Source organism: Trichosurus vulpecula, chromosome 6 (assembly GCF_011100635.1).
Source record: "Trichosurus vulpecula isolate mTriVul1 chromosome 6, mTriVul1.pri, whole genome shotgun sequence".
NCBI lineage: Eukaryota > Metazoa > Chordata > Mammalia > Diprotodontia > Phalangeridae > Trichosurus > Trichosurus vulpecula.
In genome coordinates this window covers 182,590,919-182,616,150 of record NC_050578.1, presented here as the reverse complement: position 1 = coordinate 182,616,150, position 25,232 = coordinate 182,590,919, and the positions used below count along the sequence as shown (strand labels likewise).

Sequence of the window (25,232 nt, the reverse complement as noted above, 5' to 3'; positions counted from 1 at the left end):
ATTGTAATATAGTTTGAAATCTGGAACTGCTAGGCTGTCTTCTTTCGCAACTTTTTCATTGATTCCTTTAATATTCTTAATCTTTTGTTCTTTCATATGAATTTTATTATCTTTTTCTAGCTCTGTAAAATAAATTCTTTTGTCTATTTTATTTTTCATTGCAGTTGTTTTTCTGTAAGATATCTCACATTGTCTTTTTTTTCTTTCTTGATGTTTTATGGAGTTATTCGCTTTCCAGTTGCTCAATTTTCATTTTTAAGGAATTATTTTTCTTCAGTGAGCTTTTTTTTTTAACCTGTTTTTCCACTTGGCTAATTCTGCTTTTAAGGAATTACTTTCATTATTGAATTTTTGTACCTCTTTTTCCATTTGACCAATTCTGGTTTTTTAAAGATGCTATTTTCTCCAGTATTGTTTTTGCCGGTATTTTTTTCCTTTTGGTTGGTGTTGATTGTGTTTTCATAATTTTTCCTTTTCCCTCATGTCTTTACCTAATTTTTCCTCTTCTCTTCTTTTTTGATTTTGAAAATAAAATTTTTTAAGGTCTTCCAGGAATTCTTGTTGGGCTTGTGTCCATTTTACATTTTTTTCCTTTGCGGTTTTATTTATAGCTGTTTTGACTTCATTGTCTTAGTTCTGAGTTTGTGTCTTGATCTTCCCTGTTGCCATAGTAGCTTTTAATAGTCAGGTTATTATTTTGTCTTTGTTGTTGTTTGATCATTTCCCCACCCTGTTTCTTGATTTTGAATTTTATATTAAAATTGGGCTCTATTCCCAGCTTGTGCGGTGGGAGGGGCACTATCTTAAGTTTAAATTTTTTTCTGAAATGCTATTTTCAAAGCTGGTTTGGGGGGTTTGCAAGTTTTTGGTGTTTCCAAGGTGGGGTGATCTCGGAAGAGGTGCAGTGACTGCTTTCCTGATCTGTACTGTGGTACTTATCCAGGAAGGGCTCCTGATACCCAGTTTTGATACTGCTGCTCAGGGCCCCTGCTCCCTTGGGACTAGAAGTGATATTGCTCCTCAGGGTCCCTGATCCCTTCTTACCAAAAGCTATGCTGCCCCTTAAAACTACATTGCTCACTTTTTCGACCAAAAGTGCTCCTCTCTGTCCTTGAACTATGACCCAGAAGTGGGTACAGATAGTGTAAACAGTGTCCAGTGCTAAGACAGGGGTCCTCTGTAATCTCTTCCTGATCACTCGCCCAGTCCTTGAAGCATCTCTGGCTTGAGAGCTCTGAAGCTATGGTTGTTTCTGTTGCCACCATATAACCCCATCACTAGTGCTTAATCTACTTGGACTCTGAGTCAGCCTCAACCACGATGTCACAGATCTCTCTTGCCAGTCTCCCAAGGTTGTCTTGGTCCATAAGAATTTCTCACTCTGACCTTTTGTTGATTGTCACCCCAGAATTTGATTTGAGGCATTAATTTGAAGTTGTTTGGAGGGCGGTCTTAGGCTAGCTCAATTGAGTGATTTCTTTACTCTCTCATCTTGGCTCTGCCCCCAGAAGTGGATTCATGTACTTTTAAAATAATTCATATGGAACCTTAGGTTATATGAAAGTTTTATTTCATATTCTAGGATATCATATATTAATATATTTTAAAGGTAATTTTCAAAATATCCAGTAAATTAAAAAACAAATTCAGGAATATTGGAAAAATCAAATTTTGGAGTTTCATTAATTTTAATTACATTAAGGTGAATTCACATTGTGAATTTCTTATGTGCTCTTTTTGTTTAAGAGAATATTTTTATACTTGTACTCCTTTAGCTCAAGAAATCAAATTAACCTTAAGCAGATTTCCTGTTGCTTTTATAAACTCGAGTTAACATTTTGTTTATAACTTCCCTTTGAAACGTTTAGCCTACAACTTCTTATGATTAATTCTTCAGTAGAATACAAATTTTTCAACTTTTTAATGAATTTTTTTCCTTTTTATTTATTTTGCTGTAAGGCTTGAAAAGGCACAAGAAGAAAATAGAAATGTTGCTGTGGAAAAGCAAAATTTAGAGCGCAAAATGATGGATGAAATTAATTATGCCAAGGAGGAGGCTTGTCGACTGAGAGAACTGCGGGAGGGAGCTGAATGTGAATTGAGTAGACGCCAATATGCAGAGCAGGAATTGGAACAGGTATTTAGTTTCTCCTTTCTAAGATATATATACATATTATATATTTGTGTCCTATTGCATATTGCTATATTTATACATAATTTGAGATTTATAGAAGAAATACTGACACCACACATTCTCCAGTGACCGAGATAGATCAACATAAATAATGAGGCAAATTGTTATTTGGAGTAATATCTAGTCAGTAACACAGTCAGAGTACCCTCATGGTCATCCATTTACCTTTTAAATCCCCTTCCAGTCAGACCTTTTGATGGTGATTCTTTTCTCATAAGTTATGATGAATAGAATTACAATCTCCAGTCAGTGATCTCCTATCTGTCTATCTGTTCATTCATTCACTTATTTATTCATTTTGATTTCTAGAAGATAGTCATTTTAAAACATTTCATATGGAAATTTTCTTCAAAGATGCAGGTCTCCGCTATGTACCAGCTCTTGAGTTAGATACCAAGAGGTAGCTTAAAAAAAAGATTTAATATGTCCTTAAGTTTTAGCATCACTAAAAACAATTAACTTTAAAAGTAAACATATTTATATGTAGAAAAATCCACAACTTTTCACAGCTTAGCTTTATAAAAAAGATTATGACATTTAAAGGTTATCTGTCTCTACATATTCCTTTTCTCAAAGAAATTGCATTGTATGCAAGTATTTAGGTGTTGCACGCTAGGCTTGGAGGAAAGGAGATATTTTTGCAACTTAAACTATCAGCAAATAGTCTAGGTGTTTATTTATTTTTAAATCTTCCACCCACCTTTTGGGCCAGGAACCGTGAACCATAGGAGGATAAGGGGAGAATGATGTGTGTTGAATATTTTCTTTTATAAATTAAAAGTTTGTTAAACTTAGTGAGATCGCTAATATTTATGATTCTACATTTCAAAAGGATTTTCTCAAAAGTACATTTTCTACAAGGCAGGGAATAATTTATAATTTTTGTTAGTTTATACCTTTATATTACCTCGTTAAAATTAAATATACAGCTTTACTTTTTTTTTGAGCAGTTCCGTCAGCTTTATTTAAACTGATCTTTGTTGCCATTTAATGTTCATTCAACAAATCTTTTTTTAAGTTTTTGAGATTTTGTTGTTTATTGCATTGATTTTGCTATAGTCTCCCCACCCCACCCCTGGAAAGAGGAAAAAAAGTAATTTAGCCAAACCAACCAATGTATTAACCATTTCTGATAGTATTTGTTTGTATTCTATATCCATAGTTTTCCACCTCTTCAAAGAGTGATGCGAGATAACATTTTTTTCAACTTTTCTTTAGGACCAAGTGTGGTCATTATAATTATACAACATTCAGTTTCTTTTGTTGTTATTTTTTGCATTTACTTTGTTTATATTATATATATTGTTTTTATGGATCTGTTCATATCACTCTTCCTCAGGTGTCTCTCCCCATGTATCTCTCAGTTCTTTGTGGTTTTTATTTCTGAGGAAAATGTATATTCTTTAGCAGTCTCATTTAGAAGGTATCATAAGTTTTTTAGCTGTAGTTTCTCCTGAATTTTATTAATTCTGTGTTTGCTTTTTTTGTATATCTTTCTGTTAAATTTGTCCAAAACTGAGAGAGGATCATTGAAATCTGCAGCTACTGTTGTATTACTGTCTTCTTGTAGTTCAATTCAATTTTTTTTTATTAATTTAGATGCTAAGGCACTTGTAGCACATAAGTTTAATAATGCTATTAATTTGTTGTCTGTGGTTCCTTTCAGCATAATTTATTTTCTTCCTTTATCCCTTTTTATCTTGTGAATGTTTGTTTTTGCATTGTTTGATATTGTGATTGCAACTTTTATTTTTGAATTCATTTATTTTTGGATTAATCTGTTGATACTATTTTTTCCAGCCTGTCCTTTTTACTGTGTATACATATACGTATATACATATGTATGTATGTATATATACATATATATGTTTTTTTAAATGTGTTTCTCGTAAGCAAGATTCTGAGGTTTTTTTTTTCTTCTCCAATTTGTCATTCTTTTTCAGTTTATTAGATTACTTTTTCTCTTTTTCTGGTGAATTTTTAAACTCATTTTCATCTTAAATACATAATGAGAAAAGAAAAACAAAAGAACATTGCCATGTACACATCAGAATGTAAGAGAGAGTTCAATATAAAACAATGCATTTTCATTTCAAGAAAATCTATGTAATAAATACTACTCATTGTTTCGAAGCTACTCAGCTCTTTTTTGCTTCCTTGTAGGTTTTCTTTTGTTCTCTGCTGCGCACTTTTTACTTTACTCCTTCTGCCATCTATAAACATATACATATACACTCATACGCATATTTCCACTTTTCATTTCTTTGTCTGAAGGTGGATGGCATCTTCCTTCATAAATCCAAGTCTTTCCATGTTTTTCTAAATCAATCAGCTCATCATTTCCTACACCACAGTAATATTCCACACAGTCACATCTTTTCTGAGAGATTTTCTATGAAAGTTTTTTTTCCAAGTTTCTGCATTCCCTGTGTTCTTGGCTACATTGGTTTTATTTATACAAGAAAATTTTAATTTAAAATAATCAAAATTATCTATTTTATACTTCAACAGTGTTCTCACCTTATAATATAGTTTAAGGTCCAATCCTGCTCAAGCTACTTCCTTTACATCTTTTTTTCCCCTGGTTTCCTTAAAATTCTTGACCTTTTGTCCTTTCACATGAACTTTGTTAATTTTTTCTAAGTCAGTAAGATAATTCATTCATAATTTAATTGGGATAGCACTGAATAAATAGATTAGTGAGGTAAAATTGTCATTTTTTTATTATATTGGCTTTACCTATCCATGAACAATAACTATTACTCCAATTATCTAGCTGTTACCTTCTTTGTATAAAAAGTGTTTTATGTTTGTGATCATATAGTTCCTTTGTCTGTGTTGGCAGGTATGCTCTCAGGTATTTTATACTGTCTGATAATTTTAAATGATCTAAAACAGGACTGTCCATAATGCTGCTCGCAGTGTGATTTTATGTGGCCCACCTGTGGGTTTTAATTTTCATGAACGAAAAAATAAAATAATTTGCATTGGATGCATATTAGATTTTTTAATTCCATCACCAATAAATAATCTTGTTGATGTTAATTTTCTTTGGTGTTTTTAAGCAATATTATGGACAGAACACATCGAATGGAATTTTCAGTTGATCTGTGGGATGCGTTCTGTCTGTACGATGCAGACCAGTCAGGATGCACCTACCTTTATACTGTTGTGTTGTTGCTTTGTTGTTTTGTGTTTGCTTTCACGCTTCGCACCTTTGCGTGTTGTATTGATGACTCGTGTTCCCCTACTTTCTATTAATGTACTGTATTTTTTATTCTGGGTGTGGCCCTTGAATAATTATTTTAATGTGGCCCTAAGATAACCTAAGGTTGGACAGCCCTGGTCTAAAACAATATTAAATAATATTGCTGATACATAGTTGTAGCTTCTCTGTTTTTCTGTTTTGATTAAATCTGTTTTAGCTTTAACTTTGTCTGAGATCATAATTACTACCCTATTTCACAATAAATTCTACTCCTGCCTTTATTTTTTCCTTGTGTGTATTTCTCATTTTTATAGTGTTTCCTAAACATTGTTGAATTCCTAGATATTGTTGAATTCAATTTTTAATCTGCTATCCATTTCCATCTTTCGGGTAAATTTATCCCATTCACATTCTAAGCTAGAATTACTTGTTGTATATTTTCCTCTTTCCTATTTTTCCTCATCCTTCTTACCCTATTTACCTTATCCCTCCTCACTCTTCTGCTTTACTTCTACCCACTACCTTGCCCTCCTATTCCTTAACCTACCCACCCCCATAAAAGTGTCTCCCTTATCCCTCTTCTCACTCCCCTTGCCCTCTTATTTCTTTCTGAATTTAGAAGATTTTTTATACCTTTCTAGATATATTTGTTGTTCCCTCTTCAATCCATTCCTGATGAGACTAAGGTTCCATCACTACTTGCCCTTCCCTCTTCTAGCTTCTTCTTTATCAGTTCTTCCTTTTATACCTCATTTGTATGAGGTAATTAATCCTTTTTATCTCTCCCTACATAATTTTTTTAATTACCCCATTATACACAGCTCAGCCCAAGCCTTTCTTTCAGATTACCCAAATAATGATGACAGTCATAAGAGTACTGATAACTTTTTCACATATAAGAAGTAAACAAGTTGACCTAATTGAGTCCTGCATAATTGGTCTTTAACGGTTACCTTATATTCTCCTAGATCTTCTTTGTTGAATTTTCTCTGAAGTTCTGCTATTTTTGTCACAAATGCCTGAAAGTCTTTCACTTCGTTGAATGTCCTTTTTTTTCCCCATTCAGGATTATGCTTTGCTGGGTAAGTTATCTTTGGTTGTAACCCCAGTTCTTTTGTGCTATGAAATATAGTACTCCAAGACCTTTGGTTCTTCAGTGTAGAAGCTGATAGGTCTTGTGTAATCCTTATTGTAGCTCTATTATATTTAAATTTTTTTTCTGGTTGCTTACAATATTTTGTCTTTAACCTGGGACTTTTGAAACTTGGCTATGATATTCCTGTAAGTTTTCCTCTTGGGAGCTCTTTCAGGTGATGATCAGCGAATTTCTTTCCATTTCTGCCTTGCCTTCTTCTAGAACTTCAGGGAAATTTTCCTTGATAATTTCTTGTAATATCAAGATTATTATTTTTTTTTTTTGGAGAGGGGAAGGCAGGACATTTGGGGTCAAGTGACTTGCCCAGGGTTACACAGCTAGTAAGTGTGTCAAGTGTCTGAGGCTGGATTTGAACTCAGGTTCTCCTGACTCCAGGGCTGGTCCTCTACTCACTTTGCCACCTAGCTGCCCCAAGATTTTTTTTAATTGTAATTTTCAGGTAGTCCAACTATTATATTATTTCTCCTCAATCTGTTCTCCAGATCAGTTTTTCTGATAAGATGTTTCATGTTTTTTCTATTTTTTCATTATTTTGATTTTGTTTTATTATTTCTTGGTTCCTTAGAATGTCATTCTAGTTTTCAAGGAATTATTTTCCTCCTTAAGTTTTTGATTCTCTATTTCAAGTTGATTGATTTCCTTTTCTTAAAAATTTTCTTGATTTTCTTGGATTGCTCTTATTTTTTTCCCAGTTTTTCCTCAATCTCTCTTATTTGATTTTTAAAGTTCTTTTTTAAGTTCTTCCAAGAGCTCTTTTTGTGTTTAGGATTATTTCATGTTATCATTGAAAAGGAGAGGCTTTTTTTTTTAGTTCCATTATCTCCCTCTGAATATGAACTCAGATCTTCACTATCCCCATAGTAACTGTCTGTGATTGGGTTCTTTCTCCTTTGCTTACTCCTTTTTATTTTTATTTTGTTTTATTTTTAGCTGCTATTAGTATAATCAAATTCTAGTCCTGAGTTATGGGGAATGAATCCTCAAACCTCAGGTCCTTCTTACTGTTATTTTGAGAGGTCTCTCCTCTCCACTGCTAAGCCTCGGCTAGGGCCCCCAAGCACCTTGTCCGGCAAACAGTCTTGCTCCTAGCTGTCCCTTGAGTGGCTGCAGACTGCAGTTGTCCTCTCAGCCCTGGAGCTTTAACCAGGAACTCTGCTCTTCTGCAAGTGTCCACAGCCAGCAGGGTCCCTGCCTCACCACTACTGCCTTCACCAAGTGTGTGCTAGCTCCTTCTCCAGGACTTGTCCAATCAGCACAGCTGTGCTTGGCATCCCTCCACAACGGAAGGTCCTTAAATCTCCTACTCAGCCTCTGAACCCCTGCACTGTTCTACAAGTGAAAGTTCCTGAGGCTGAGGCTGCCTCCCAAGGCAGGTACCCCCAGAGCTTGTTGTTTGTTGATTCTGTAGACTGGGCCTGGAGGTCTTTGCACCTCACTCCTGCTGAACCTCTGCCCCTGAGGTCAGGTCTTTCCTGGGGCCTTAAGTTGTCTTAGGAGGACAACTGCTTTTCTCCAGCTTTCGTTTATTTCTGCTGTTCCGAGGCAATGTTCTGTCTTTTTTTTGTGGAGGAAATTTGGAGTCGAACGTTTTCTGAGCTGTTCTGTCATCTTTTCAGAATCTTCTCCCAACTTATCAGGTTGTTTAATCCATTCACCCTTAAAGATACAGGAGTTAGGTTTATATTTTCCTCTCTTTGTGTCTAATCCTCTTCCTCTGAATTTGAAATGTTCTCCCTCTTCCTCTGTAAACTTAATACTGTGTCTCTTCAGTTATTTGTATTTAATCTACGGTAAGACAACCTTATTCCAGACTGGCTTTCTTCTCTTCAACCTTGTTTCCCCATCCATTGTTTCTCTTTTTCCTAGGAGTTACTAACAAGTTAATTTTAATTCCTTTTTCTTTATAACTTTTATTTAGTTATTTAATTCTTCCCTATTTTTCCTCTCAGATGAGTAATGAAGTAAAATGTCCCTGTTCTTCTCCTCACCTTCAACTTGTGTTGTTGTTTTTTTAGTTTTTTAGAATTTTATTTCTTGTCTTTTTCAAAAAAAGAATTTCTTTCCCCCATTCTCTTTATTTATTTTCCTTTTCTGTCTATTTTAGACTTCTTTTTGATTGATGGCCTTTATATTTCTTTAGTCCTTTAGCCTCTGTATTCTTCATGGAATTAAAACTTCTAAAGTGACTATCTTGAGTTTCTTTTTCTAAATAGTTTATGCGTTGTTGCTTTATAGATTTCGTTACCTGGCCACCCTTTTCCTGTTGTGATTTATTCTTGGAAATACCAATTCCTGCAGGCGATAAGAGAGGTTATTCTCACATTAGGAATTTTTCTGTGTCCTTCAGTTCATTATTAACCCTTGTTCTCCCCATGGTCATTTTTTGTCCTGTTTGCCATGAAATCTCCTCCCTGGGTCCATGCTGTCCCCCTCTTCTGGGTGTCATTTGCCCCTCGGAGCTCTGTTTCTCCTGACAAGGCAGGATGAATTTGATGCAATCTAAGAACCAAATCCCTACAGATTATATTTATTATAAGGTCCCCATCTCCCTTTATAGAATATCTCTATTCCTCTTGGGAACTTTTGTTTAGCGGGACTCCCTCCTTACCCCACTATAATAATATTTTCCCCATTTGTTCCTCTCTTTCAGTATTTCCCTTTGCCTCCTTGCTTGTTATTATGTAAATTTTCTTCTTGTTGAGAGATTAGAGGAATTATTGTCTCTTCATTGACCTTTGGCTCTTCTTCCCTGTCCCCTTTTACTCTGATTTAGTCTCTCTAAAACATTGATTCACCTGTAGGTATTATGTTTTGAGGTTGATGATGTTTCAAGCCTTTTTCTCCACCATCACTTCTGTTTGCCTTTTGCTCTTACCCTAGTCACCTTGTGTGTTTTTTGAAAGACATCTCTTGATTTCTCTTGTGTTATTTTGTTTTTGTTGTGCTTAGTTACTACATTTGTTTACCTTTCTTGTATTTCTCCTGTTTAAGGTATTTGAAAAGCAAATAATTTGTTAAAGATTTTTTTTTAAAGAATGCTTCAAACTCTTTTATATTAAACATCCATAATTTTTTCATTAACGGTTAGGCCGTTACAGGGCTCATCATCTTGGGTTACATTATGAGCTCCTTTACTCTTCATAATACACTGTGGTAAGTGCTGAATAATCTTGGTGTAATTCACATTTCTTTCCTTTATATCTGAAGATTGGTCTTCTGTTCCCTGACAGAATTTGTTTGTCATTGGAAATGTAAAGTTTAATCAATAAATTTCTTGGAGTGAACATCATAGGGTTTTTTTTTTCTAGAAGTAATGTCTGGAGTCATTGAGCTGGCACTTTGTTATCTGTGTTTAGAAGTTCTGGTCAGCTTTCTTGTATTATTTCTTGCATTATCAAATTTAGGTTTCTCAACTTGTGTTTTTCTGGGAGCCCTCTAATTCTGAAGTTGCCTCTCTAAATCCTGCCTTTGATATCAGTGGGTTTTATTTGTAGAGAGATTAGGCTTTCTTTCAATGTAATAGCTATTTAAGTCTCTTTCTTATTGCCCTTTACATCTGTGTATTTGCATGCCCAAATCAGTTGTGTCTTTTGTTTCTTTGAGATTTGCTAATTCAGGTTGTTCTATTTACCAGTTATTTCTGTTATCCAGGCTATAAATTTTGCTTTTATATTTCTTATTCATCTGTTAAAACATTCAGGAATATCTGATTTTGGTTCCATACCCTCTTAGCAATCCCCAGGGCCTTCTGCTCCATCAGGTATTGATTAATTTTCCTTTCTCTTGCAATATTTATTCATAACTCTCTGGGCTCTTATCTGATCAAGAGCCCATATTTCCTCTTGTTATTAATATCTTCCTGATTATTTTTTTTCTCAGAATCTTTGGTAATTTCAGTCTTCATTCCTTAACTTCCCCTATTGCTCACTTTCTGGTCCTTTCTTCATTGATTGCAGCTTCTCTAGAGGCTGAGCCTCAAAGGCATCACGGCCTTCTTCCATGCAGGGCAATTCACATTCCACAGATATCAGTCTTTGCCCCATTTCATTCTAAGGAGTTAGAATTGGCTGCAGATGGAGGCTAGATTCTTTCCTTTAGACTTAGTGGAGTGTCACATAGCCATACATCTGTTTTCTCTACCAGTTTTTGTGATTGACGGCATCAAAGGCTATAAAGAGATGAAGATGGATGAGAACTGAGAAAAGGCCATTGGGTTTGGCAATTAATATATAACTTTGGAGAGATCATTTTTGGTTGAATGATGAGGTTAGAAGGTAGATTGTAAAAAATTAAAATGAGAGAGAGAAGAGTAAATGAAAGCATCTTTTGCAGATGACTTTCCCAAGGAGTTTAGCTACGAAAGATAGGAAAGATATAGGACAATAGTTAGCTGGAATAGATGAATTTTTGAGGATGAATGAAACATGGGCATGTTTTAAGTAGAGAGGCAGCCAGTAGTCACAGAGAGATTGAAGATAAGTGAGAATAAGAATGATAGAGAGGGCTTGGGCATCTTCTTTTGGGGATTGGATGAGATGACTTATGCATGTAGAAGGGTTGCCCTTGACAAGATAAAGGTCCACCTCCTCATGTAAGATGGGGTGAAGGAAGAGATAGTGGCACAAGGCATCTGGGTGATAGGAGATAAGGAGAAAGGGAAAAGAGGGAGCTCTTGGGGAATGGCCTCATTTTTTTTTTTTAGTGAAATATGAGGCAAGGTTTTTGGCTGAAAGGGTGGGAGGAGGGAAAGCTGCTGGAAGTTTGAGGGAAGTCGAAATGGTTTGGAAGGCCCCTGTGGTGAGTGGGAAAATGGATTAAGTAGGGAGGTTTAAAAGGATTGTTCAGCAGGGGTAGGGAACCTGCGGTCTCAAGGCCCCATGTGACTTTCTAGGTCCTCAAGTGCAGTCCTTTGACTGAATCCAAACTTCACAGAACAAATCCTTTGGGATTTGAGGACCTAGAGGGTCACATGGGGTCTTAAGGCTGCAGGTTCCCCACCCTGATCAGTTAGAGCTCAGGTGAAGTTTTATGTAACATAAATTTGTAGTAGACTCAGGATGGTTAGATGACTTTTTCCACCCTTGTTCTACAGCACATGCATAGGAATGTGAATAGTGGTGGTGATCCAAGGTTGGGATTTGGCAGGGCCCCTTCAGCAGTGTAAGGGGGCAGAGGACTCAAGAAATAGGGCCATATAGAGTTGAACTGATTCACCAAGGCATCAAAATGGGTAAGGAAGAAGATTTTGATTAGTGGAGGGATGATGTTGGGACTGAGAACTGCGGGGTTGCAAGGATTGGAGATCGTGGTATGGACAAAGAGCAAGGAAAAATATGAAGTGCTAATAGATTATGATCAGATAGGGGTATTTCAGAGTTCATGAACATGGAAGTTGTGCATTTTGGGGTGATGGTAAGATCAAAGATATGCCCATTCTTACGTGTGGCTAAAGTGGATTGAAGTAATAGGTAATGGGAAATGAGCAGCTGGAAGGTTCGGGTTTTAGAGGGAGTACCAATGTGTATGTTGAAATCACCTGGTATGAGGGCAGGAGTTGGGAGTATTGAATTCATTGAGAAAGGGAGGAGAGTGTCTGGTAGGTCTGTAGACAACAGTTACCCAGATTTTGATTGGATGGTAGGTATAGATTACATGAATCTCAACAGAGGAAAATGACTGAGTGATGGTGGTAGCCCATTGTTTGGAAATCCTTTTTTAAACTGAAATCTGCTTTTCTATCACTTCTCTCTGTTGATCTTAGTTTTCTTTTCGTGAAATCAAGCAGAATAAAGTTAATCCCTTCTCTACCTCATTATTTTTCAAATATTTAGAGACATTGATTACTTTCCTTCCCCCAAGTCTCTTAGCCTAAACAACTATAGTTCTTTCAGGTAGATCCTTGTCTAACACGATTTCAAGTTCTTTCACTAGTGTGGTGTTTCTCTTTTATACTGACTCCAGTTTGTCGGTGTCCTTTCTAAAATGAAGCATCATAAACTCAACACAGTATTCCAGATGTTATCTTAGCTAGGGCAGTGAATGATGCAGTTATTACCTACTTGGGAATACTTCTCTTAATGTACCCTGAAATGGGTTTTTGGCTGCTTACTCATATTTTTGACACTTTGAATTTGCTAAGCTATTAAATTGTTCAGAGCTCTTCTTTCCCTTTCACGTAAATTGTATCTTTTCATGTCTTCCCTCAGTAGGAGCAATTGACTTTATCCCTAATGCTGTAATTTCCTATTACTAGTTCCGGGTCATTGATTTACTACACTTTACTTGGTATCCATGTTGCACAGTAATTCCACTCTCCAGAGTCTTACCACCATTGTCTGTTGTTGTCCAGTACCCATATCTACCTTCAGTGATTAATTTAGCAAGAATTAATTAAGTTTTTGCTACATGGGAAATTTTATAGAGGTATGACATAGACTTAAGGACCTACCTTAGGCTTTTTCCTTTTTAGTCTAACACAAGCATCCCATTTGACATATAAGACAATAGTTCTGTATAAGTATTACAAGTATGTGTGACTACCGGGTGATGATTTTTTAAAAATTTGTCCAGGGCAGTATATTAAAAACAGCCATTAAAAGAACAAAGGTGGTTTGTTTTTTTTTTTAAATACAGTACACAGTAACATCTTAATCATTTATGTATTCCTCATTTTTAAGGTTCGGATGGCTCTGAAAAAAGCTGAGAAGGAATTTGAACTAAGAAGTAGTTGGTCTGTTCCTGATGCATTGCAAAAATGGCTTCAGTTAACACATGAAGTGGAAGTACAGTACTACAATATTAAAAGACAAAATGCTGAAATGCAATTAGCAATTGCTAAAGATGAGGTATTTTATTTTGTCTCATGTTTCAAGAACATGTTGATTTTGTTTCTTAATAAGACCTTCCAAGGTATTGGAGTATCCTTAGTAACATTTTTTGGCTTTTAGATTTAGTCTTTCTCTAGTATTAGGTTATAAAATTTACATTAAATTTGGAAGAATATGTATTTTGCCAAGAAGAAATTAATGACAGTTAAACATTTTCATCATTATACATGTTTTATACGGAGCTTTTCTCCTCTAGGTTGCTGCTTCATATCTGATTCAGGTTAGTAGTAACTGAAAGTTCTTATCTGACACCTTATTTAATTGTTTGAAATAAGATGAAATGTTAGCTTGGTTTTTGGTAAACTCAAGTGCTTACTTAACTAACTCCCTCCATTGTAGTAGGGTTTAGTTAATGCTTTTTTTTTTGTAGTCTCAGTGCAACAATTCAAGTTTTATTGTTTGCTTGTTTCAGCAATAGAGATTAGGGAAACAGGGATTTGAGTTTTATTGATTAATAATGCCGTTTGAGAAAGCATGCCACTCCATTTCTCTATTCTTTGGAAACCATAAAATTGTTTTCTGAGTTATTAATTTTATAGCAATTTCCATGATTATTAAATTTATTTTAAGCAAAATGAACTTCATTAATGTGTAGGTATTGTGTATAAATGTGTTTTAAGGTTGATGTCTAGAGTCATTCTTTTTTTTTCTGATATTCTTAGGCAGAGAAGATTAAAAAAAAGAGAAACACAGTCTTTGGGACTCTGCATGTTGCACACAGCTCATCTCTGGATGAGGTGGACCATAAAATTCTTGAAGCAAAGTAAGAAAATTAAAATCAGTGATCTTTTTTAACATGATTTTTCAAAATACTTATTAATTTATGAAGACATTTACATCAGAATTTGGCATATCATTTTGATTAGGTAAATTGTACAAACTATTATGCCTTTCTAAGAATGGTTAATTTTTTTTCCTTTATCAGTGTCAGTAAATACATGGTGTTAATTATTCTACTGTGAAATCTTTATAGTCACACTTGTTATTTCACATCAAATTCACTGAGATGATGAATAACTACTGTCTTAAATTTTCCCAGGAAAGCTCTCTCTGAGTTGACAACTTGTTTACGAGAACGACTTTTTCGCTGGCAGCAGATTGAGAAGATCTGTGGTTTTCAAATAGCACATAATTCAGGACTACCAAGCCTGACATCTTCTCTTTATTCTGATCACAGTTGGGTAGTGATGCCTAGAGTCTCTATTCCACCCTACCCAATTGCTGGTGGAGTTGATGACTTAGATGAAGATACACCTCCAATAGTTTCACAATTTTCAGGTGGGTTATATGGTTAAAATATATGATAAAATAAATGATTATAATTAAAATAGTTTAAATTAATGATATAACTTAAAAAAATACTAGATTTCTAGTGTAGCTTTCTTTATGGTTACCTGACAATCTGTTTTCTTCCTCTGAGGCTTTTTTTGCCTTATCATTAATAAGAATTCAAAAATTTGTGAAACCATGACATTGAATTTAAATAAACATCGAGGATCCATTTGCTTAATGAACCAGTCAGCACATATTCTTTAAACACCTGTTGCACATACAAGGTATTGTGGTTACAAAGAAGTACTAGACAGAGTCATGCTTTGGAGATGTCTCACCATTGAGGTAGCAAACACGTAGATAAGCCAATAACTAAGAGTTGATGTAAGTACTGTCCGAAAAATATAGACAGTTGGACAATAGGTATGTTAAACTTTAAAGAAGGCTACATCATTATGAAAATTGAGGGCATAGCAAGTCTTGTAAGATAGACAGACAACAGGACGAACAGTTTAGTGCTATTAGTACTTACATCTGCACTAAGACTTTTGGGACAGCCTGTATAAATGCTAGCTGCTATTAGTGCTTAGACTGCATTAAGACTTTTGGGACAACTGTTATAATACTTTGAGTTGCAGAGTTATTTATGTACATTAAGTTTATTATTACCATACTTCAAGATGACATAATTCTATTATTGGCACTATCTCCCTCTACTAACACAGATCAAAATTTCTCTTACTGGATGGACCATGTTTCAGATTTTCTGTAGTCAAAAAAATACATCATCCCAGAAGCAAATAAGCCTCTGTCAAATTAGATAGTCATTACTATGCAGTAACTAAACTAGCTACAGTTGTTTGGTTTTACTCTCCTTTTGCTTAGAATAAATAGGCAACCAAGAGGTATGATGCACATCTTGTTTCTGGCATACAATAGGTACTTAATAAATGCTTGTTGACTGACTACCTCACTAGTGATTATATACCTTTGATAACAGGGTTAGTAAACTCTGTTGGAAATGTTTATAGGAGAAGTTATATGTGACAGCTGCTTTTCTTAACTACTGTATAGGGTTGTTGTGAGGCTCAAATGAAGTAATGTATAATGTACTTGCACATAGTCAACAAGCATTTTTTAGTGCTCCCTTTTTAAAAACTAGGCACTATGCTAATTATATTAAAAACATATAAATTTCAACTGTTGTTAATCTCTAAAACTTTTGATGTTCCAAATATATATGTTCCTAGAAAAAAGTCTCCTTGATTCATTTCTTTATAGTGAATCTAAATTTCACATTGCTTGCTACCAGGAAATCAGAGATGGAGAATGGAAAGGTATAGATACCTTAAAGAAAATAAATGGACTTGAGATATAGTAAAATTATAATTAAGGAGCTATTAAAAAGGTAGAGTGTTACAAAATGAGTCACAGTTGCCTTCTTATAATTGTTTTTACATTTGGTTCTTCTTAAAATTACTAATGGTGTTTTAACCAAAAGCAATTGAAGCCCTTTCTGAAAGTCTTTTCATTTTAGTTACACACAAAAAGGACAGTAATAACTTAGGTTAGGTATAGTTGGAGTCAAGATGGTGGAGTAGACAGAAGCAGTAGAGCTGAGAGCTCCTCTGGACAAAACTCCTCCAGATAGATCTAGAAAATGTACCCAATTGAATCTTGATGAGGAAATCCAGAAAAAAATCACAGTGAGCCATTTGTCCAGCCCTGATCAGCATAGGGTGACAGAGAGTTCTGTAGACACTGGGGATGCAAGTCAGTCCAGGAGCATGCTGCCCTGGGAGAATTTCAGTGCCCAGGGAGAGACTGTAGACCTGTACTAGGGCACCATTTGGGGACAGGTGGCAACTGGTAGCTTTGCTGCCCATTACCTAGTTCTTAGTCACAGATATAGGACAGACTGAGAAGGGGACCTGTTCCCAAGGGTAAATTTCCCAGGTAGGGAAGCCCTGAGTAGTGTATTAGTATACTTAGAAAGAAGGAAGTTCAGAAGCAAGCAGTATCAATGTAGCTCAGATCACAGGAGCAGAGAGCAGTGTCCCAGTTCCAGCATCTACTCTGCCCCCCACGATAGAGGAACAGCTAGGACAGGAAACGCAGACCAAAGGGGAACCTACCCTTCTGTCACTCTGATCCAGGAGCGCTTTCCACAATGGCTAATAGAGGCTGAGTTCTACAGCATTCCACTGTTGCTCAAACCAGAACCTAGGAATTTGTAGAGCTTAGAGCAGGAGGGCAGCAGTCAGAATTTATCCTGCATCAGATAACTTTGGGAGCACTGAAAAGTGCTTGCAGTTCTGAACCCACGCTCTTCCTGAGATCCTGAAATAATACAACACTCAGTACCCTAAAGAAAGCAGCAGCAAGACTAGCCCAGCCCTTCCCTCCAAAAGTGTGACAGAGCCCAGCCCTTTTATCAAGACAGAAGTCAGAAAGTAGGCTGGAAGAATGCACAAACAAAAAAAAAGTGTCCCACCCTGCAAAGCATGATAGGGACATGTAAGGCAAACTCAGATAAAGAGAATGAGTCTAAAGCATCTACAAGAAAAACATAGCTTGGGCATCAATTCAACTAGAATTCCTGGAAAAGATGGAGTAATAGTTTTTGGTTTTTTTTAAGACTTTAAAAATGTTAGTATAAATGAAATGAAAGCACTAGAGGACTGAATTGGAAAACAAATGAGAGCTATGGAAGAAAGAATTTGAAAGGAAATTAAAGAGCTTGGCAAAGGAAATATAAAACCTTGCCTAAGCAGCAAACTCCCTGAAAATTCAATTGGACCAAATAGAAGCTCAAAAGTTAGAACTGTATGACCTTGGACAAGACACAACTTTTCTTTGGGCCTCAGTTTGTTCAACTCTAAGCTAAGAAGGTCTTAAAGGTCAAGGTCCCTTACATCTCTAAATCTAGAATCCTATTTAAAGTATGTAACTTTATAATGGCAGTTTGGTGTTGTGGGTAGCGAGCTAACCTCAAATTTAAGAAGAGCTAAGTTCCTATCCTGTTTCTGACACATGATGTGTGTGACCCTGGGCAAGTTGCTTGCCCTAATCAACTTTCTAATACTATAATTAATTACTGAGCAGGGGCCCATCTCCATTTGTCAATAGCATTTCCTCATTAGGGATTCCCTAAATCAGTGAAGGTACAGTATCCTCCCCTTAAAAAAATACATTAAGCAATATAGAGCAAAATGATTCCCTAATTCATAACTTCTTGAAGTTATTTGATTTTATTATCTGTATTTGATTGTAGTATCTGAAAAGATATGTTTGCATAAAATTAAACTGAAAATATGACTGCATTATCAAAGAAGCCCTATTTAATACCTGGAACCTTTGATGCTTTTTCAGTTGATACAAATATCTTTTAAATAATTTATAGTACTAATTCTGTGAAACTTAACAATGTCAGTCATCTTTAGAGTGACTCAGTAAATTGAGATTAGGCAATTGGTGATGTTATGGTTCAGTTGTTTTTATATGCCCATATTCATTGTATTTCTCTTGGCTTTTAAGCCAGTTGCTATCAAGATAAGTACTTGTTTCTCAAAAAAATAACTTAATTTTCTTATGAGCAAGTGACATCAGTCCAGAGGCAGAGGACAAATGTGGTAAAGATGGTCAGACAGTTGTACTTCACAATTCTCTTCTGTATGTAAATAAATTATATGGATAAAGACAGCATGTGGTCATAATTGCAATTTGAATTTTGTATAGGGGAGCGTTCTTTAAATATTTTTTCTTTTTTTAGGGTCCATACCGAAACCTCCTGTATCATTAGCAAGAAGTAGCAGCCTGTGTCGTTCTCGCCGAAGTATTGTGCCATCATCTCCGCAGTCTCCACATACTCAGCTTCCTTCACATACACCTCATCCTCGGCATCCTCAACACATACAACATTCTTTGCCTTCCCCTGATCCTGATATTCTTTCAGTTTCAAGTTGCCCTGCTCTTTATCGCACGGAAGAGGAGGAAGAGGCCATTTACTTCACTGCTGACAAACAGTGGTATGAGTAATGAACTGATTATTTTAAAAATTGGTTGGACATAGGAATTTGAAAATACAACATGTTAGAGTCATGATTCCCCACCTCCCATCCCCCAGCACCTGCCTTTTTTTTGTAAGGTTTATGTGACTGGTGCTATATAATGTGAAAGAGCTCTGGTTAAAGAGTCTAAAGAATTGGGTTGTAATCCGAATTTGTATTCTTACTTAGACTATGACCTTGTGTTAATCACTTAACCTCATTAAATCTCAATTTCCTTACTTGTAAGGAAATTCTCACAGCATTGTGAGGTTTGCGTGAGAAAACATGTTGGAAATTTTAAAGCACTAATTATAAAGAATACTAGTAATAATCATAGGAACTATGATTTTTTTCTATTGTGTACAGTTTGTATTTTTGAAAAACTGTATTATAAATTCAGTGTTAGTTTCAGTGCTTTCCTCGTCTGTGACTCCCTCTGAACTTCTCTTTTAAAATTTTTTTAAAATTTAATTTTTTAAAAATTTATTTTTAGTTTTCAACATTCATTTCCACAAGATTGTGAGTTCCAAATTTTCTCCCCATCTCTACCCTCCCCCCCCAAGGTGTCATGTATTCTGATTGCCCCTTTCTTCAGCCTGCCCTCCCTTCTATCACCCCACTCCACCCCCACCCAGTCCCTTTTCCCCTTTCTTGTAGGGCAAGATAGATTTCTATACCCCATTGCCTGTATATCTTATTTCCCAGTTGCATGTAAAAACAGTTTTTTTAACATTTGTTTTTAGAACTCTGAGTTCCAAATCCTCTCCCTTCTCTTTACCCCTCTTGAGAAGGGAAGCAATTTAATATAGGCTATACATGTATCATTATGCAAAACACTTCTGTAATAGTCATGTTGTGAAAGACTATATTTCCCTTTATCCTGTCCTGTCCCCCTTTATTCAGTTTTCTCCTTTGATCCTGTCCAATAGGAGCTATGATTTTGAGCTAGTCATTAACACCTGCAGGTCTCAGTTTACTTTTCTTTAAAATGAAGTGGTAGGGCTAGATGATACCTAACTCTAATTTTCCATGATTCTATTACAAGCATTGTTATTACAATTGTCATGAGCCTTCTGTGCTAGGAGACTAGCCTAGACTATCTCTTATGACCATTGTTTCTCTAATTTGCTCTAAATTTTATAAAAATCTATCAAAAGAGGAACAGAAGTATGAGACGGAAAGTTATGAAATAATCACTTTGTCTGCTTTTTTTTTTTGAAGGGGGAAGGCAGGGCAATTGGGGTTAAGTGACTTACCCAAGGTCACACAGCTAGTAAGTATGTCAAGTGTCTGAGGATGGATTTGAACTCAGGTCCTCCTACTTCAGTGCCAATGCTCTACTCACTGTGCCACCTAGCTGCCCCTGTCTATTTCTTTTTAAAGCATTTGCAAAGTTGGAAGAAAATCTAATTATAAAGTGATTACTAGAATAACATCATTAGAGGATAATAAATATTCTCTTTCTCCCTTCTAATTCTGACCTTTAGAAAATCCAGATTGCATAAATTGGCAAAAATCGATATGATTAATTTTCTGTGTACTTCTATAGTAAAATTGGCTATATGTAGTAGAGAAAACCCAGGAATGTGGAAAACTCAATTTAACTGTCTCAGCATACTTGAATTTCTTGATCCCCAAATTTATTTGGATATGTAGGAATAAGAAACCTCCAGTATATTAAGAGGTTTAGTTTTATTAGGTTTTTATTGGATACTATCTTGTGAAATATTTTTAACTTGGGTTAGAATTTCACACACACAGCAGCCAAATAACAGAGAACAGTTGAGCCACATAACAAAATATCAAGCAAATTAATAGTTATAATGAAATAACTATCTGATTACAGAGGCAGTTGAGGGATAGAAAACTAAACAGCTTCAGAGAATGTGCCATTCAATTACTGTCCATCCAGTCTTAGAAGAAGAGCCTCCAACCAGTTACTGATGGCCCTGGATTGGATATTTGTCCACATATGTACACTGTTCCTTGCCTTAAATTTCACTGTGTTTCTGCCAGTGAGAGAACTTATGTGCAAGTGCTTTGAAATGAGAAGTCCTTGGTAAAGTAAGGCATAATCATCAATCATATAATTATTTATTTGTCATGTTGTACAAAGAAAATTACATTTTTATGATAGTATTCCATTACATTCATATGCCATAACTGGTTTACATATTTTCCAAATAATGTGTACTCTCTTAGTTTCCAGTTCTTTGCCATTACTAAAAATTAAATTTTATGAATACAATACAAATATGATACAAATATTAATATAATACAAATACAAAAAAATTATATTTCTTTTCACAATACATATCCTTCTTAGCCTGTTTGTTGATTCATAGGAGAGCTACCCAGTATGATGGAAATCTCCTTCTGGGTCTTGTATTATATTGAAGTCCCCAGTCCTTAAGCTATATCTTTGAGTATTCATTTTTTTTAACTATATGAATAGTTTATTTCTTTGTCATGATTTTTATACTTGATTTTTACAACAGTTACTGGTTATTAATATAAAATGGATGTTAAAGATCAATGTCATTATGTGATATGATTACGTAGAATAGGGAAGAAACAGTTGTGGAGAAGAGCCCTAGGTCATCCTAAATATATTAGAAATGATTGTAAACTAGAGCTCTCTTTTAGCCGTGACAAGGTTAGCCATTAGTAGTGATTAAACAAGTTCATTTTTTCACACCTTGGGGATACATAGTTACCGTTATGCTTAATGTTTAGCTTCTTATTGAAAATCATAATTAGTTAAGAGTCCAAACTAAAATTCAGTTCTTCCCACTTCCAATCCAGTGTTCATTTCATTATTTTATTTTATTTTTATTTATTTTTGGCCTGGATCTGTGCTTTCATCAGTGTCAGGAACTCCTGGTGAGGGAACTCCCTTAATCAATGCAGATCAGTAGTTCTAGAGTTCATGTTCTTAAACAGTTGCCTGGGAAACTGAAATGTTAAGTTATTTGCCCAGGGTCACAAAGTCCATACATATCTGAAGCTGAATTTGAGTCCAGATTTTCCTGAACCTGGGACTAGCTCTATCTCTCTGTTATGCCTCTACTAAAGTATTAATTTAGTGACTTTAAACTGTATAATGCAGCAATTGGGTAATGTTTCTGCTGATTACTAGAGAATGCTACTCCAGCAGTAATAGGACTCATCTTTCCCAGGATAGCAGTTACGTGTGGGTTTAGTTAAAATGCTCCTTTACCAAAAAGGAAGCTTTTTCACCTCTAATTATAGTACCAGAAATATGTTATTACTAATTTTTTCAGCTTCCTCATGCTGTCACCTACCTTGCTTCTTAGGACAAGTGATAGTGGTAACTTTGAGAGTATACTCCTACACGGGGTCTTCAGGCCTATAACTTGATTCAGACACCCAAGCAATACTGGAAAGTTTGTATGGTGTTGTGCTCCCAAGAAATGGATGGATAGTTACAGGTGTGATTTGTGAGAATAACAGTAGCATAACAGTTTTATGAACAATTTCTTTTCTTAGCATTCATCTCTTTCTATTTCTACTCCATTTCTTTCTCCCTTTTGCCAACTATTTCTCTTCTTGACTATCTCTCTTATTTTTTTTATTACTCCTTTGTACCATGATACTTCCTCTATGTACCCTTTTTTCCCTCTACTTTTATCAGAGAGGGAAAGGAGCAGTGAAAAATGTCATGAAGGAATGGGTATAGAAAGATACCCATTTACTTATAATCCTTTCACTTGAATATTTTTATTGGATAAAGACATTAATTTTTTTGCTGATTGTAGATTAAAATCTTAATTTGAAGTTAACTGGTTTTCCTTAAAATGTTGTGGTAGCTCAAACATTCTCTTCAAAAATATCAAGAGATCAGTAGGAGGGTGGTAAGTGAGAAATGATTGGGCTATAAAAACAAGACATCAATTTAATTTTTAAGAAAGTAATTCTCATTTGATGAATTATCCAGAAGAGATTCATGACTCATTGTAAATTTTTCAGAAGTTGTTCTGATCATGTGCCTGACAGATACTAAGTAAAATCAGATGCTGAAAAACTAAGGGTTAGGATAACATTATGTTTCCCAATAGAAAATTCCAGTATTTCTTTTAATGTTTGTACCTGTGGAAATGTACATTTTTATTTGTTCTCTTTGCTTAATTTAATTGACTCTGATAGAGAACATTCCAGTGTAAATATTTATTTAATTCCTCCAATAACATTGCAGTTATAAGGCAATTTTAAAAGGAATGTTCGTTTTTCTAAAAAGATTTAAATAAGGTAGAATAACCTGGCCAATTATATTTCATATTATCTTCCTTTTAAATGATATAATCTTTAGCATATGCATTTCAATTGATTTTCTACTTTTTTTTTACTGGAAATAAATGAAACCGAGTTTTCCATTGTAATTTTTTAACTGTCCAGTTGAGTAAAAAATTTAGAAAATGACTGGGAGAGAGAAGATGAAGAAAACATTTTCAAAAGATGATACTCAATTGTGCTTTGAAATATACGTTAAATAAGACAATGATTTGTAGTAAATCTTGAAATATAAAAGTTAAACTGTCTAGAATGTAATAAGGTGGTCCTATTTTAAATTTGTTACAGACTATTTTTCAGATTAGAAATAAAAATATTTCAGCATTTCCTCCTTTTCCTAAATTAAGCATCAGATTTTTACGTTATTGCAAATAATGTAAATCTTAATAATGAAAATTATTCTTTGGTTATTGAAATTTGTGAAATTCATTTTCAGTATCCCCCCTTTCAAATTACAGTAGATTAAATATACTTGTATATCGACTAAATTAGAGTGTCATCTTTTCCTGTCAGTGTTTTATCTTTAGCTTTTTTGTTTTGATTTTATCTCATTCAGGGAAGTACCAGATACAGCTTCAGAATGTGACTCCTTAAACTCATCCATTGGAAGAAAACAGTCTCCGCCTTCAAGCCTTGAGATGTACCATACATTGTCTCCTCGAAAAATATCGAGGGAGGAACTCTCATTAGAAGATTCATCCAGAGGAGATTCACCAGTAACTGCTAATATTTCCAGGGGTTCTCCTGATTGTATAGGTCTGACAGAAACTAAGAGTATGATATTCAGTCCTGCAAGCAAGGTATATAATGGTATCCTGGAGAAATCTTGCAGCATGAACCAACTTTCTAGTGGTATGCCCGTTCCTAAACCTCGCCACACTTCATGTTCATCAGCCAACAATGAAAGCAAACCCATTCAAGAAATCTCAAATGTCCCCAGGATAAGCAGCATCCCACAGGACCTTTGTCAGAATGGAGAGAAAAGCAAAAAGCCATCAAAAATTAAAAGCCTTTTTAAGAAGAAATCCAAATGAATTGGCTGGTAGAAATCCATAAGTGTGGCATCATTAAACCTTTCTTTATCTTTCACTTAAGAAATTTTTTTTGTTATTTTTAAATTTTAGGAATGTAATTCCATTTGGGCTTTCCAGAATGAATGCCATAGTGGAGTGCCCTCAAAGGCAACTGTTTGCTTATTAAAGTGACTCTACCATCAGTACATCATACCAGCTGTCACTGAAAAAATCATTAAAACATTGAGACAGTTTACAGTTATTCCTGCCTATTTATTTCTGCTTTGTTATTAGTTATGTATATAAAAATTCTTTTTGAAAGCCACTTTGGACTTCTGAGCTTTAATGGACTAGTGAGCCCACATGGGCTTGCAAAGATTTCTTGTTTACCAGAGCATCTTCTTATCTTTCCACAGAGTTATTTACAATACTGGACTAAGTAACTTAAAGAAGTAAAACTAATTGCACTACTGTTTTCCAGACTGGAAAAAAAATCTCTGCAAGTGAAGCTGTCTAGGGCTTGTAAAGTGACTAAGGAGAGGAGGCTGTCTTCACTTTTAAATCTAGATAGGTTTTTAAATAGAACCTAGGATTTCTAACTGACGATTTCTGGAAATGGAAACCCACACTTTTATTATGGGAAGCTTCTTTAGACACATTTATTATTCTAAAGTTTCAAGTCCTGCTGTAAAGATCATGGTTTTTGTTTCTGTTGTTTTTTCCCCAAGGGCTTTCACTGTGATTTGACTGCATTGCAGGCTGTATGATAAAAGATATACATAATTTAATAAGCTGAGGTTCTTGATTCTTTCTGCAAGTGACAAACTTGGAACTTGATTGAAGGACTTAAAACATTCACAAACTTAAACTGGGAGGGGGGAAATATGGGCACTTGTTTACAGACTTTGAATAACTACAGAAGATATTTGGTTTGTGAAACTTTGTACTGTGGAAAAGATAATAAATTGGAGACATTATTGTGTGGGATTGCGTTGATTTATGTTGAGGGTGACACTCACTAAAACAGTTACGGTTGCTTGAAAGCTGTGATAAGCTTGTGTTTCATTGCCATACAACTAATAGTGGCATTTTTGAAGTTGGGTTTTCAGAAAAAAATATTCTTATCCTTCTTTATGATGTAT

General features: G+C 35.1%; 1 protein-coding gene across 2 annotated transcripts in view; it reads left to right on the top strand.

The window, feature by feature from the left end:
* The window catches only part of STIM2 (stromal interaction molecule 2), a 169,545-nt gene extending 145,193 nt beyond the window's left edge, over positions 1-24,352 (top strand). The window contains exons 7-13 of one of the 2 annotated variants that reach the window (XM_036764098.1): positions 1,960-2,137; positions 13,236-13,403; positions 13,642-13,665; positions 14,108-14,208; positions 14,485-14,723; positions 18,490-18,745; positions 23,634-24,352. In XM_036764098.1, the coding sequence (XP_036619993.1) occupies positions 1,960-2,137; positions 13,236-13,403; positions 13,642-13,665; positions 14,108-14,208; positions 14,485-14,723; positions 18,490-18,745; positions 23,634-24,111 (1,444 nt within the window). In that variant the 3' untranslated portion in view covers positions 24,112-24,352. The remainder of the gene's footprint in view (positions 1-1,959; positions 2,138-13,235; positions 13,404-13,641; positions 13,666-14,107; positions 14,209-14,484; positions 14,724-18,489; positions 18,746-23,633) is intronic. The other variant, XM_036764099.1, reaches the window with a different exon arrangement.
* The last annotated feature ends 880 nt before the right edge of the window (positions 24,353-25,232 follow it).